General features: G+C 42.5%; 1 protein-coding gene across 1 annotated transcript; it reads left to right on the top strand.

The window, feature by feature from the left end:
* Positions 1-1,291: 1,291 nt before the first annotated feature.
* nid1a (nidogen 1a) lies at positions 1,292-16,013 on the top strand. The gene is made up of 20 exons (XM_023278008.3): positions 1,292-1,514; positions 3,262-3,564; positions 3,643-3,869; positions 3,992-4,287; positions 5,858-5,998; positions 6,455-6,706; positions 6,999-7,199; positions 7,288-7,521; positions 7,659-7,796; positions 8,262-8,390; positions 8,915-9,058; positions 10,234-10,353; positions 10,843-11,070; positions 11,279-11,451; positions 12,147-12,273; positions 12,387-12,558; positions 13,583-13,740; positions 13,824-13,947; positions 14,762-14,874; positions 15,424-16,013. Exons 1-20 carry the CDS (start codon positions 1,311-1,313, stop codon positions 15,531-15,533), a joined length of 3,594 nt encoding a protein of 1,197 aa, XP_023133776.2. The 5' UTR covers positions 1,292-1,310; the 3' UTR covers positions 15,534-16,013.
* Positions 16,014-16,512: the final 499 nt, after the last annotated feature.

Here is a 16,512-nt window from a genome sequence, read left to right as displayed (position 1 = left end):
AGGCCAAACAGCCATTAGCATCACATTAATTCATCCCTTTTTCACAGCAGTGTGAGCATTTTATCTTCTTTTCAAAACATTTTGGCCTGAGGTTTGTGTAAAAGGGAAGCTCCTTAAATGTCAACAGTGGAAGAGACTAATCTCATATGACAGCAGTTCCCAGCCTGTTTGCCTTGTGACCTCTTAAAACAAATCGGTATCTATTTGGGTCCTTTTGTTGCAACTTATGACCTCAGTCTGGACATGAGCTGTGACCACTGTGACCAGACTAATTTGGATTTTATTAGCTTATTTAATCTGACGAGTTTTAGTGGCCTGTGCAGGTAAAATTATCCAGTATTTCAGATGAAAGGAAACAAAAATGAAACATAGGACCCATAATCTGCACTTTCAGCCTTGAGTGCTTCTCTTGTGTGATGAAATCCTGGCCTGGGGGAGGACATGAGAAAGGTCACACTGTCACCAAAAACATTATGAATCATTGTCGGGGGATCGTGTTTGCCCACATCAAATGTCGTGGAAATGTTTTCATTAACTTTGTTGTCTCATTTCATTGTCTAAATAAGGCGCTAAGTGGTTTTTATGCAGACATTTTGGGAAGATGTGAGCTCAACACAAAAGGTTCAAAGGTCAGTAAAAATCATTAGACATAATGGGGGCTGTGAATACCAAATGTCATGACAGTGTGGCTAACAGTTAACTGGAGCTGAGTGTTGGATGGATGACTGACCATCCGTTAGCAAGGCAGAAGCAGCTCCATATAACCAGCACGCCCCTCATTATCCCAGCTGGAGAGGAGTCTGATAGCCTCAGCGGCATGCTTCAAATGATTAGTGTATGGTACAGTGCTCTGTGATATTGTCCTTTACATAATGTTTCAGTCAAACCGGGCATGGAGCTCTGTTGCCAGTAACTGGTCCATGCTCTGATGGTCCACTGGCCTGAGTCCAAACCTGCTAATACAGATCCAGTGTTGTCCCTCAGCATACCTCCTACACGGTGGGCCCTGTATTAAAATACATTATTATCTAAACACAGCCTGCTGCTTTCTACTGTATTGGCAACAGTGAAACAACCAGTTTCAAAATTCTAAATAAAAGGATGTGAAAATGACCCTTTTCATCTCAGTGCTTAATTCCATCCTCGGTGAACCCTTTCAGCTCATGTCTCTTTATGTGCACCACCAAACTGACCCAGAGCATGCCAGCCTTCCACCACATCATTCCAGGAATTTGTTTTAGTGAGTTCTGTGCTCCGCCCACACCCATCCTCTAACTCAGGACTGCTCAGCCGCCTCAGAAGGACGAAGAATGGGTTGGCAGAAGCAAGGATGGCTCGTATGTGCGAGTTTTCTGGGATTCCTGGCCTCGGTGCAGAGCATAAGGCGAGACGAACTTTTCCCCTTCGGTCCGAGCGCAAGAGACCAGTTACTGGAAGCCGGGAATGACCAGACGCACCAACTTGAACTGAGCCAGCCAGTTCTGTTTTATGATGGCACTTTTGACAGCATATTTGTAAGTTGACTTTAAAAGTTGCTCCACTTTCATAGTAAGAAAAAGACCAAAGCTTGGGATTTACTGGTCACAGTCGACTGGACATCGATTTTGCGCAATTGCGCCTAACTAGAAACTGGAAGGGGGTCAGTAGTTACAACTTTAAACAATTCCTGGAAGTTGCAAAATATAGCTCCGGTGGGGTCTGAGTTTTTCTGTCCAACTGGGAGATGTATAAATATTGATTTACTTATCATGAAGCTGCTCTATCTTGTGGAATGTATGTCTGTGCATTCTTACTGGCTCCCTGGAGGTTATCATTTTACTGTTGACCGAAGAACTCGAGGAAGCTTGTTTTGCAATCCACCCAAAAAGTCTAGTGATGTAACATAACAATATGGTCTCTAAAAGATACATATGTGACCTACATATATAGGTTTAGAATTCATCCTTGAAGACTTCATGTGGTTATCATTTGCCAGGCTTTTTAACTGTTGCCCTGTGGAGCTTTTTAAATGAAGCTACACCATTGTGTCGGACAAACAAACAGCCCTTTATTCCCTGTAATTCTGCTTTCAAAGAAAAGTGCAGCTTCTCTGTTTTAATTGTGCTGCGTGTGGATAATGTGCTATCAGAGAGCAATTACAGTGGCAGAGACTTAACCTTTGCCAAAGCTCTGCACATGTTTTCCTCATGTAGACTTTAACAGATGATAGAGGCTACTTGCTGGAGTTATCGTTGTTTCTTTGTTTATAGATAATTCTAGTTTTACATCAAGGTGTTGCAACACTTAATTGATAACTTTATTTTATAATCAGTGAAATTTATTTGTCAGTAATGTTACAGCAACATCCAGTCTCACCCATCAAGCAGACTTGTTATTTGAGACAGAAAGTCGTGGTTAACCCATGAGTCAAAAGCTTATATTAAATATTGAATTCCTTGTTCAAACAATCACCCTTTGGGGTTTTTCCCTTCGCTGACTACCTCCAAGTTATGTTTGCATCACTAGCCACAAACATATATACTCCTACACTCAAGATGGCCTAAAGATTTTCATTTCAGAGACCGTCTGCCCTGAACTGTCTGTGCCCTGTGGCGTTTCACTCCACATGTGGTTACAGAAAAAAGAAAAAAAAAATTCTCTAATTATTTCTCAGGTCAGGGGTTTTCATCACATCCTCGTGAGTGTGATTCACATTTCATGGAGCACCTAACCACTACTTTTAGAGATCTCTCTCTGCGCTACGTCTGTTAGAGCAGATTCACTGATCATTTTCCCAGCTCTATCTTCAACTTCAGCAGGATGTTTCTGTAATGAAGATTAGCGTGCAAAATTCGGACTCTCTGGGGCTACTTGTCAGGGGAAGGACAGGAAACTGTACAGCCCGGGCCAGGAATAGTGCTCTTGTTTTCCTTTGGTCAGGAAGTGAAGGAGCCCCATGTGCAGTGTGTGTGTGTGTGTGTGTGTGTTTTTGACGTGAGCTCAGGTTTTTCTTTCTTTACAAGCTTTGCAGGTGTTCTCATTAAACTATTAGAAGTTTGTAAAATTTGCATTAAATGCCATTCTGTTTGTTCATTGGTGCTTTGCTGGTACATGACAGCTCACTCGGCTCATTAGTCTAATGAGTTTGGAATAAAGATCAAAGTGGGTCACACCAAACTGGGTCTGCCTCTGCTGTGAAACACTTATAACTGTGCCATAAAGAAGTCGTACAGTGTCACAGGTATCTCATTTCCTGTTGTCTAAACTAGCCTTTAATTTCAGATCAACTCCAATGGTTTTGTTGCCACTGCAGAGCCGACCAGCGAGGCAACATATCTCGGCAAAATGCCTGCAAAATTTGGCATGATTGCAGCTCTGCAAGGAGACTTGGACACAAATGATGGTGTTGGGAAGGTTTACTTCCGTGAAGACTCCAGTCCTGATGTTCTGCGTCGAGCTGCTGAACACATCAACAGAGCCTTCCCTGAGGATGATGAAGTGGATCCCACTCATGCTGTGGTGATCACCTGGGCTGATGTCGCCACTCATGAACCTCATACCAGAGGGGATGGCGCCCCAAAGAAGGTGAGCAAGGCATGATTATTCAAGTATTCTCGGGTAGAACTGCTAAACTTATATCCTCTCTAATGTTTTATCACTCAGAGAAACACCTTCCAGTTGGTTCTCGCATCCCTGGAGACCGCCTCGTACGCTATCGTCCTGTATGCTAGAGATGGGATACAATTTACCTCCACTCCTGCAGGAGATACTAATGCGGTCATGCATGCTGGCTTCAGTAAAGGTTTGGTTCGAGGATTCCTGCTTTCCCGTCAGGGACCATATTACCGCACCACCACTGATGAAGAAGAAACTGTGAGAGCTTTAGCAGAGTAAGTCAACAGACAGAACACCATTTATAACCAATGTGCACTTCCCTGCCTAACATTAGCAACTATTATTGAAGATGTGTTTCAAACGTAGAAACGTATCTTTGCCTCTTTGCCTGTCTCAGGGAGACGAACTCTGGTCAGCGGGGCGTATGGGTGTATGAAATTGGAACTTCTCCCTATTTCACCAATGTGGCTCCAGGTGAAGTCACTGATCTGCCCACTGAGGCCCCAGCACAGGCCTCAGGGGGCCACGAGGACGCTGATGCAAGAAGGCCTGTATATACCGACGGACAAGTAGAATACCCTCCTTATCAGGTGGAGGCGGAACCAATTGAAGTCCATCCAGTTCAGTACCAACCGCATCAACCTGAGAACCCAGAAGTGGTGGTGGTGGACGACACAGATATAAATGTGGATGGTGAGTCACAGCTCCAGGCCCAATATTATGACGAGGTAGTATGTGCCACTTCCATGGATACTGCAAGTACGGTGGCAGAAAGGCCTCAGATTGAGTGTAATTTTGCTGTATGTGTCAAAAATGAAAAATGACTGCCTTTATGAGGTGCTTTAGTTTTGTCTCCTATTTAGAGTTTTATTATTCTGTATTAATGTTTTTATTTATCAGGAAACTAAGAAAAGGTCATGGGTTGGAGAGGCCTGTAAAATAGGAGCTCTTATAAATAGTAGTCAGAGAATGTATCGCCATTACTTTAAGCCAAGCAGACCCACAAACAATAAAAATATGAATAGAATTTTAAAAGCTAAAAAAAAAATAAACAAATAATCTCAACCATATATAATTTGGAGCTAGCAAACAGTATTCCTGCAGTTCTTCAGGCCTTTATCAAAGTCAAGCAGGCTGCCAGTTACATTTTCAATCCAAGTGTTCCTTAAGCCACAAATCCCATTAAACAAACTGGTTTAGTCAAATCAAGTCAAGTGGCAAATATTTATAAATCACATTTAAAGCAACAGCCATTGAGCCAAAGTGCCTTAAAGTAGAAAAATATGGTTAATGTTATGAATTAACCAAACAAGTATTAATATTGAAACAAAGACCCCACAGTGTTATCTATGATGTGAATTTACTTGAGTAATTTAAATATTAGGGATTGAAACTCTACAAAAATGATATAAAATACTACTTTAACTGACTATAATAAATATTAATGTTAATATCCCACAGTATTATTAATTATAAACATTAGCCTGACCAAGGGAGAATGAAAGTTTCAACCTACAATAATATATATGAAAACCCAACAAATTCAAGGATTTCCTGGATCTTTATGAGTAAGTTTTGTTTTATTTATTATTCCTTTTTTTAAGGTTTACACTCCTTCCAGTTTACAAGAGTGTTTAAGGAGTCTTTAGCCTCATGAGCAACCCAATAACCAGAGCTGAGCTGTGACCTCAATATTAACGTCTGGTTTATGGCCCAAAGGACACAATATGAGACATATGGGAAAAGTTACATTAGGAATTTCTGACATTTAGGATATTACATCTCACCAGAGTGTTTTAACAGCTGGATGGTCCCAGAACTCTTTACAATGCATCCGTCATTCACCCACATTGACGGGTGGCGGGAAACTGTTATGTAAAGGCTCCAGTGTCAGGACAACTGGTATTTGGATTAAAGGAGCTGGGGATCAAACCACTAACACTGGGATCAGTGGACGACTCGCTGTGCCTCCTGAGCCACAGGTGCTTGATGTAAAAATAAAACTACTTTTCTTAGTGTACATTAGCTGGTTCAGTGATTTTCTAACTGCTCTTAATTTTGGTACTGAGAATTTTATTGTTTATATATACTGATTATTATTATTATTATTATTATTATTATTATTATTATTATTATTATTATTATTATTATTATATATGTTTTTTTCAGTATTTATTAGCTGTTCCAGGGATATTCTCACTGCTCTTATTTTTGCTATTAAGACCTGGAATTTATTTAATGCTCTTATTTTCCATGTTTTCAGTGTTCTCATACAATCTTGGGACCTGTGCGAACAACAGAAATAAGTGCTCCCAGTTTGCTGACTGCAGGGACTACTCCAGCGGATACTGCTGCCACTGCAGGCCGGGCTTCTATGGCAATGGGATACAGTGTGTGGCCGAGGGTAAGTTTCTGCTTCCACTGTTTTACTAATATCATTACACTTAGAACATTTTTAAAATGATGAATTGTGGGTAAAACCTTTGCTGGACTACTACAATCAAACCTTTTAATGTCTTACCCAGCCTGTGTAAAACACACTACAGAAAGTTAGAATACACACTGACAGAGTGAAGCTAGCTTTTAGAAAAACAACTGTGGAACAATTTAAAGTTTTGTCCAGGACTTAATTTGTAAATTCTTCTTGGTAGCTGCCCAATGTGTAAATGCGACAGAAAACCTTTTAGCAGCTCTGTTTCAATTTCACTCTCCCATTTCTTATTTCTAAATTCTTCTACGAATGCCCCTTTCACAGCCCCTAACATTAATTTGAACAAATGGGCCGAATAAATGGATCCAGCTGCAATGTTTGTTTGCTCTTTTCCCTGCTAACGTTGATGGATTTGGTTTGTTTTTACAGGGAAGCCACAGAGGATGAATGGTAAAGTACATGGAAAAGTGTTTGTGGGCAACTCTCCTTCTCCAGTGGAGTTCAGCAGCAACGATCTGCACTCCTACGTTGTGGTAAACGACGGCCGATCCTACGTCGCCATCAGCGACATCCCTTATACTGTTGGACCCTCTCTGCAGCCCCTCACCGCCCTCGGTGGTGTGATCGGGTGGGCCTTTGCTCTGGAGCAGCCCGGCTTCAGGAACGGCTTCAGTATTATCGGTGAGAGAAAAAGCTGCTTTAACAGCATCTAATAATGTGACAGTCAGAAGCTTCTTGTTTTTTTTTCGTTTTTTTTTCCAGCCTTCATGTGTTTAGAAAACCGATGATCGTAGAAAGCATAAATCTCGTAAACAAATGTCACAGCTGCTGCAAACACACATACAGCTGCAGCCCCGCTCGCTGTCCAGCTGAATTCCCCTCACATTACCTCAGCTGTGACAGAAGCCAGTGAGCCAAAGTTCATCCAGGGCCAGGGTCTTAGAGTTAACCTCCTCTTCTCCGTCCTCTGAAGGGGGGGAGTTCACACGGCAGGCTGAGGTGACCTTTGTGCCAGGGAATGAGAAGCTGACCATCAGGCAGGAGTTCAAAGGCATCGACGAGCACGACCACCTGGCAGTGAGCACCACATTGGAGGGTCGGGTCCCTGAGGTGCCTCCCGGCTCCACGGTGCAGATCGACCCTTACTCTGAGATCTACCAGTACAGCAACAACTGTAAGACACTGCTTGAACAAAGAATCAATGTTTAATTTCTTAACCTAAAGATTCCATCTGTTTCCTAACTGTCTGTCTTAAATCTCAGTGATCACCTCATCCTCCACTCGGGACTATGTAGTAAGCCTGCCTGATGGATCCACTGACACCAGGACCTATCAGTGGCGTCAGACCATCACCTTCCAGAGCTGCCAGCACGGTGAAGCTATGAGAGACATTAAACCTACCCAGATGCTCAGCGTGGACCAGGTCTTTGCCATGTACGACGCTAATAATGAACTCATCCGGTTCGCCATGAGCAACAAGATCGGTGATGTCAACGGTGAGGACTTGGAGCTTGTTTAGTCTGTCTGTTTTGGTCTGAGCTTCCTTCCTTCCTGCTGCACAAAACATGACATCCTGACCAAGAAAAAAGGAAATACTATAGTAATCAAACTGGGCTACTCCTTCCTTTCTCAGGAGGGGAGCCGGTGGAGAACCCATGTTTCACTGGAAGACACGGCTGTGACACCAACGCAGTCTGCAGACCCGGAGAGGGAACCCAGTTCACTTGCCAGTGTGCTGCTGGTTTCAACGGAGATGGGCGCACATGTTACGGTAAGAAATGTTTCCACTGTTTGAGGCAGTAAAAAGGATGTGGTATCCTATGGATTCTGTCCGACAGAGGAAATCAAACAGTTTCCATATCTCCTTGAGACCCGTTATTAAATTAACCCCGATTTTCTAAAGCCTTCCTTCCTGGGGAACTGCACTATCTTGCCAATTAGCAAAGGAAAAACTATAACCAGCCGGGTCCTCGTTCCCAGCCCACACTCAATACATCTAAAAGTCCTTTGCATTAGAGACCAAACAGGAAAAAGCACACACAGTAGAAAAAGGAAGGAAGCATTTCAGACAGATGCTATCTTTAGACAATTAGGAAATCTAATCAAGCTCTGTTCTTTGATCCCCCAACATCTGATAATGACGGACACTGATTTGACAGATCCAGACGTCAGAACTCAAATGTCAACCTAATGTGGGAGTTATTAGCATATGCTAACCGGATGCTCTCTTTACCAGACATTGATGAATGCAGAGAGAACCCTCAGATCTGTGGCCCTAATGCCATTTGCAACAACCAGCCCGGGACCTTCCGCTGTGAATGTGAAGATGGGTATCAGTTCGGCGGTGACGGGCAGACCTGCGTTGGTAAGTGGTGTTTGTGTGCTGTCTAGTACAATTACATATTGGGTAAATCTCACCTGGTGGTTTGGGATGTAGCGGTTCAGACATAAACTGTAATAAAATGCATTAAAATATTAAACAGAGCAGGGTGGGCAAGATAAACACATGCTTGCCTACTAATCATAAGCAAACACATACAGTGACTGTGGTGCAGGAAGATCATCACAGTAGAAAGTGTAATTAGGTTTTTGGCTGCATGTCTGATTGCAAAATATGTAAAAATGCATGTTTTGGGAAGATTGTGAAAAGGAGTGCAATATTAGTGCGACTTCTTATTTATTTTCTCATCTTGTCTCTTTCCTGTCACCAGCTATAACTGTATATTTTAAATGAATAGTTCGACATTTTGTCAAACATGCTTGTTTGCCATTGATACCACTCTCATGACTTGTTCATCATAGGCTGAGAACATCTTGCCTGGCTCTGTCTGGATAAGCTGTAATAAGAAAACAGTAGTAATTCCCATCTGTCCTTCTTCTTCTCCTCAGAGGTTAATCGACCGGTGGACCCCTGTGAGGAAGGCACCCACACCTGTGACATCCCTGAGCGCGCTCAGTGCAGCTACACTGGAGGATCATCCTACATTTGCTCCTGTCTACCAGGGTTCATAGGAGATGGTAGAGTCTGTGAAGGTACTACAAAGAGACATTAATAAACAGCATGCTTTCAGATTGTAGGTTACAGAATGTCCGCCTTATTTGAAGGTTTCTGAAAACTGCATTGCTAAGCATTTATAGCATTAAATTCAAAGCCAGTAAATTACAGTGTTCATGGTACATTTTCCATAATTCGTTTTAGCATCTAGCGTAAGTGTTTGTTATCATACTATTATTAGACATTTGTTAGTCCACCAATTTCTTATAGATGGTGGCAGAGATGACACAATTTAATAAAGGTGAAGTCTGTGATTCTGGGGAAAGATCATCAATATTTAGCCAGTTTCCATATTTAAATAATGAACTTTTGCCAGATCTGTCTTCTGTTTTTGCTCCCACTGCAACCTTTTCACCTATTTTCCCTCTCCTTTTCTTTGCTCCAGCCCTGAGCACAGGGCAAATGAATAGTGCTGGGTGGATCGTTCCTAGCCACTTGGTGTCTTTCCTTTTTGCAGAGCAATGACAAGAAGTATATTTAATTAGAATTGCCGGCTCCATTTTAAATCGATCAGGTGATTAAAAGAAAATTAATTGGCAATCATATTTATGATTTAATAAATATTTAAGTAATTATTCCTAGCAAAATTTCCACCAAAAAATGGCAGTCACATGTTCTCAAATGTGATGTTTTGCTGCTATTCCCTGCCTAAATTGAATGTTTGTTGACTTTGGACTCTTGTTCAGTAAAAAATAAGACCCTCCTCACAACTGCCTTATCGTTTTGTGATGATAAAGTTGCTGAAACTACTGACTTCCTGAAAGATACAGCTCAGTCCAAAATCGTATTAACATTTTGAATCTGTTACATGGATTTGAAGGACTGTAATTGTTAAACCATCTGCTCAGGACTGCGGGAGGTGAGTCTGGTTACATAAAACATCTGCAGTGATTGAATGGTGGAATATCAAAAGCAGATGGACATTTCAGAGGTCCTGTTGCTATGTGTAGTTGTTTTTTTTTTATTGCTGTTTCTCCATAGTGCTCATTGATATTTTCCATTCTTCCTACGGTTTAAGGGACAAGCTGACCCAGCTTAACCTGCAGATCTGTGATGATTAAAAAAAAAACTCAACTAATTTTACTTGCAGAAAGTATTTTAGATGATGCAGTTCTGCTCTGTCCTCACTCACCCTCTTCTTTCCTGCCTGAAGACATAGATGAGTGCCAGCCAGGCAGGTGCCATCAGGACGCTGTGTGTATTAACACCCAGGGATCATTTACCTGCCAATGCAGGCCAGGTTACTATGGCGACGGCTTCTCCTGCTCTTCAGGTAAATCACTTTCTGACAAGCAAACAAACATCTCATTTAATGATTGCCAGTTGGCTTGATTTTATATTCTCCCTGGTAACTGATATCAAGTCTGAGCTACTACAAGTTTATTTTGGGTGTCAGTCATGGCAGTTCAGACAGTTTGGTAATAATATTCTTTGATGTAGTCGCAGACACAATAAAAAATAAATAGAAAAACCGATCATTTTCATTCACAACTTTTTTATTCCACACATTTGGCCAAGAGGGGTGTTTGGAAATGAATTCCTCGCCAGAGTGTATTGGTGCCAGCTGGAACCTGTTTTTCATTTTCTCCTGGATAGAAAAAGGAATTTATCAAGCCTTATGAGGGATGTGGGAATTTTTGGACAGCTGAATTTAAGAACAGAACACAAAAACGAATTAGGAATTAGCCTCTGAATACATTTGTGATATTGTTGCAAAGTGTCTGTGTGCACTCTGGAGCTCATTTTTCATTCTTCTTTCCAGAAAGGACAAAAACACAATGTGAGACCCACAGAGACAGTCTGCTGGGAGTGACAGAGTTCGGTCCACGGGGCCCTCGGCCTCCTGTTGGCCAGTATATCCCAACATGTGATGAGAACGGTGCCTATAACCCCATGCAGTGCCATGACAGCACGGGACACTGCTGGTGCGTGGACCGAAACGGGCAAGAGATTCCTGGGACTCGCTCCGGACCTGGCAGCAGACCAATGTGTGAGTAAATCACATGTGTACCGCTCAGCATAAAGAGACCACAGTTTTACTCAGAGTGTGATAAAAGGCAAAATATGCAGCACAAATGAGCAGCATGCAAACATTTGAGGAAGATCCAGGAAAGCTTTCAACTGCTGATCTGATCTGAGGTTGGTTTTCTCATCATAAGACTCCTGATGTTTCATGTTTCTCTGCTTGTGTCAATTAGGTATTGAAAACGGTGGCGTGCCTCCACCTGTGGGACCCCGGCCTCGACCCGATGTCGATGCCCTGCCCCCAGGGACACACCTGTTGTTTGCCCAGAGCGGCAGGATAGAGCACGTCCCACTGGAGGGTTATGATATGAAAAAGGACGGTGCCAAGGCTGTCCTCCATCTCCCTGTAAGCTCCTCTCAATATGCTTGTCCTTAAGACAGGAAGTTTAGGAGGATTTGTGTGATCCCTTTTTGTATTACTTCAACTTCTGCGGTTTTATTTCTACCGTTTAAGAAAATCTTTTTGCTTTAAATGTGTGTTACGACATCATAAAAGGAAATATTTAACTGGACTTTCATCTGACGAACGCTCAGAAGTTTTAACAAGATAGCAGCTCTGAATTAACCCCTGGCACAGCTTCCAGTTTGTACCGTTAAGATTATACAAGAGGAAACAATCAACAACAACCACAGTATTTAAAGGATTTCTTGACTGTATATACAACATCAGCTCAGCCTCCTGCTTCGGTCTGTTCACGTTCACTTGTACTAATTCTTGCTCTAGCTCTGTGCCTTTCCCATCTGCTGCATGCATTCAAGGCTTGCACTTTATTGGAGGCATATGGTGACATTCACACTAATTACTAACATCAGTCCGACATCTTTGGAATTGCAATCTCCATTTCTTGTTATGCTGATTTCCAAACCAGCTGGCCCGAAGTCTGGTCGACTCTCTCATGCTGAGTGTGCGGCTCAGTTTGTTTGGATTATCGTCTAGACATCAATGTCAGAAAACACATCTGCTCCATGTTTTTGTTCCTGACTAGTCTTTTTTTGGAGAAAGTGCACTTTAGAACTTGTTGGTTTCTGGCCCCTCCACAGGAGAAGGTAATCATTGGAGTGGCCTATGACTGCGTGGAGAAAATGGTTTACTGGACAGAAATCACATCTCCCTCCATCAGCAGGGCCAACATCCAGGGTGGAGACCCCACTGCTGTCATTAAATCAGGTACTGTTACTTTTATTCTTCACTGGACTGTTTCTGTTTCATTTCCAGTTGTTTTTGAATCAGAAGACTGTTTTTATGGAGTAAAGAAGCTAGAAAATTTGTCTTCTAAACAGATCTGGGCAGCCCAGAGGGTATTGCTATTGACCACTTGGGGCGGACTATGTTCTGGACGGACTCTGTGAAGGATCGGATTGAGGTGGCGTCTCTGGATGGGTCTCAGCGACGTGTCATTGTTGACACTGATCTCGTCAACCCCCGTGCTATCATCACTGACCCAGCCAATGGGTGTGTAAGATATTACAGAAAGCTTTTACTAGCTTGTTTCTTGAACATATAGTGAGTTAGACACTGATCTCTAGGAAACTCTACAATATAAAATTCATTTATACATTTAGAAACACGTTTTACATGTAAATCTATCAGTTTTAAAAGACCCATCTATGATGAAAAACAAGCTTTTTACCTTGTTAGCATGTCCATATGGTGTTTTTAGACAGTCAGCACATGGCTGAGCATTTCTATCTCAGGAATTCAGTGCATGGATTCAGGCAGCTGTAAGCAGTTGGAACATGTATGCCTGGCAGAATTACATCAGTATTTCAACTTGTGGTGAGCTGGTGTGCTGGAGCTGCAGGAGCGGTGGAGGGCTGGGTAGACAAAGAAGAAGGGACTACGTAGAGCCTTTAATTCTAAAGAAGGCAATGATGTACAGTTACATCTAAGACGTTTTTAGGTATGGAGCAATTATTTTCATGGAAAATATGTTGTAAATACCTAACTTTGACACGCAGAGAAGAGTTTTTAGAGGTTAAAACAATGACCAGAGAGAGATTTTAAGTTCTGATTTTAGAGTACAGTTTTTAAAAATGAATACAACATTTTGGGAATATACTTAATTGTGTTTTTACTGAAAGTAAGCGTAGTAAATATGAAGCTGCAGTCACAAGCTGATTAGCTTAGCTAGCATGAAGACTGAAAACAGGGAAATCCAACTACCATCACTTCTAGAGCTCATCAGTTAACACACTGTATCTCATTTGTTTTAGCTGTACAAAAAAAATGTTTAGGCTGCTCAGGTGGATAGTTTGTCAAGGAGCCAGGCCAGCTGTTTCTCTTCTTTTTCTAGTCTGCTAAGCTAAGCTAACTGGCTGCTGGCTGTAGCTTTGTATTTACCATAAAGACATCATAGAGCAGGATGATATTACTGACAGTGATTAACAAACTACCAGCAATTTAAATGATTTGCAGCCTGTCACTGTTTGATGCTAAATTTAATAGTGAACTCACACCACACCTGTCCCTACAACAGGAATCTCTACTGGGCTGACTGGAACCGGGACGCCCCCAAGATAGAGACCTCTTACATGGACGGATCCAACAGGCGGGTGCTGGTTAAAGACGATCTTGGCCTGCCGAACGGCTTGACTTACGACTCTCAGAGTTCTCTGCTTTGTTGGGCAGACGCAGGTAGATTTCAGACAGATGACTCATCTGTAGAATTATGTCTGCTTTGTGATCAACACTGAGAAAAATCTCTTCATGGCCTGCAGGCACACATAAAATGGAGTGCATGAATCCTGGCCGGGGTGACCGCAGTAAGGTTTTGGAAGGGATTCAATACCCTTTTGGAATCACATCTTTTGGGAAGAATATCTACTACACTGACTGGAGAAGGTTTGAAACTAAGTTTTTTATTATTCCAGTAAATGATATCCTTGATTTAGTGTTTATTTGTGGTTGTTACACACATATTTTTCTGATAAGAGCCAAGCCAAAGTTCTTATGTACTTTGATTTTAATGCAGTTGGAATTAGTTATAAGCAGGACCCAGAGGTTGTTGTAACATCAAGGGCATAAGGCAGCCTTTATCTGTGGCCCACTGTGCAATGTCAGAACACAGATCTGTGAAGGTAGAGGAAGGAGAGGGTAGGTCAAAGGTCGAAAAGCTCCCCTCACTTCAAACATGGGCCCTTCATGTTCTCCCTGGCTCAGATACTCCCACCCTGAAAGCGTGGAGGTGGCGTCCCATGCTGCTGACTCTTCTGTGTTAGTTACTCCTTAGCCACTGCCAAGCAGTGGGGGTTGGGTGTGTGTGTGTGTGTGTGTGTGTGTGTGTGCGTGTGCGTGTGCGTGTGCGTGTGCGTGTGCGTGTGCGTGTGCGTGTGCGTGTGCGTGTGTGGGGTGAGGAGGTTTCCTAAAAATTGACAGCTGCTTGCAATTTCTCAGCCCGGACATCTGTGAGTGACCTGCACAGGGCCTCTCTGTGATCTGGCCTTACAAGAGAAGGTTTGAGAGATGCTGGTGGTGGTGGTGGGGGAGGCGACACACTTCAGCCATTTGCAACAAACTATGTCGGTTATGGCTAACAAACCCACTCTGACCTTTCATACTTGACAGACTTTATACAGAACACAAGAAGGCTTGGGGATTTCTCAAGCTGAGAGAGTCCCAGATTGCTAAACTGTAGTGCTGTTTGTGTTTACAACAGGGATGCCGTGGTCGCAGTAGACCGCTATGCTGGCAGAGAGTCAGATGAGTTCCAGCCTCAGAAACGGACCAAATTGTACGGGATTGCCACTGCTTATTCTCAGTGTCCTTCAGGTAATAAACCACTTGTGAGGGTTTGACGTATTCCCTGTGAAAATTGGCTGTAGCTCTTCGAAATGTTGATTTAAATTTGTGTTTTTGCATGAAAACACCCCACTAAAGAGCCAGTCATACTTCTGAGTCATATCTGTTATTCTTCAGGACCCACCAGCCCACATTTGTGACCTCTACACCCTAAAGAATTCTGAGTGCATGCTGCAAAACATGAAAAATCCCAGGTTCACTCCTTGACCTGAAAGCAACAGGAGGAATTCTGCAGCTAGTATTTATTATTAAGCAAAGGAATGACTAATGGTTAAGTGAAGCACCAGGCTTCATCCTCCCTTCCAGATAAGGCTGCATGCATAAAGCCAGGGAATGTGGCGTCAAGGGAGAGGGCCTCCAACATCTGGAGTTTGCTATGTTTCCCTCAGATATGTTTCTTGAATGTATAACAAACAGTGAAGAGACTGTTTCCTGCTGTCCCCTGCTATGGTGGCTTGTGATTCATATGAGTGCCCAAAGATTTTCCACATTAAAAAGTGTTTCTCTTCCGCCTGCCAGGACAAAACTACTGTGCTGTGAACAACGGAGGCTGCACTCACCTCTGTTTAGCCACACCGACCGGCCGCTCCTGCAAGTGTCCGGACAACGCAGTGGGTTGCGTGGAGTGAGACGCCGGGTACTGAAAAAAGAGGCGGCCGAGCTCTCAGAGTCGACACTGTTTCGGATGTTTGACCCCCAGTTAGGAGCCACTCAGCATTACTAAATTCTAACTGCTGCAAATGCCACTGAACACCAGAGGCGAACTTCATGTGCCTTTGTTTGCTTAGTGTTATGCTTATTTACATTTGTTTTTTGGGTTTTTTTTTACATTTCCCACTTATAAAAATCACATCCGCCTTTGAGAATTGTAAATATAAACACTACCATGTTTCCTGAGTGCACATAAACTGAGAATAAAAGCTCCAGGGATACAGTATTTAATGTGAACTTCATCACAGCAATATGTGACCTTATCTCGTGTCGGTTGTGTTACACTGTGGCATGTTTGAATTATCTCATGGAAGTATTATTGTGGAATAAACCGTCTGTACGAGCTGGTGGGATGAGTTTACATGCTGGGCAGCAAAAGAATAAACATTTTTCTAACAGGTTGGGCTCCTACGTTCTGTGGCTGTAGTGTAACAATAGTGACACCATGTGTTAGATAGTGATTATGACAAATACTGATTTAGCATTTTGTTGCAATATGTGTCACATTTAACCCTGGGGAAACAGTATTTACAGTGACTTGATTTAAAAAGGGAAAAAAAAAACCTGTCTGGTAGATGGCACATGTACATTTTTCGAATTTATTATTAGAAAGTTACCCAAAATAACCTCCAGGACTGTCATATTCCTTAACAAGTACTTCTGTAACCTGTCTGTAAAGAAAAGAAGAGTTTACTTTGTTGTTTTGCAGTGACCGAAGTCTAAAATGCACTGTGTTAATGCGATGTTTCTGCTCTATTGAAAAAAAGAAAAGCTGCCACCCACCGTAGTTTGTATCCTGAGGGAGATACGCTACGTCAGTGGTGCATTAAGGGACTTCAAATGAACTCGGAAATGTGTCACTTTACCTCATGTGAGTTAACCGACCTGCTCAAAACG

This window comes from Amphiprion ocellaris, chromosome 16 (assembly GCF_022539595.1).
Source record: "Amphiprion ocellaris isolate individual 3 ecotype Okinawa chromosome 16, ASM2253959v1, whole genome shotgun sequence".
NCBI lineage: Eukaryota > Metazoa > Chordata > Actinopteri > Pomacentridae > Amphiprion > Amphiprion ocellaris.
Note: the sequence above shows the minus strand (reverse complement) of the source record. Positions and strands in the feature narration are given on the sequence as shown.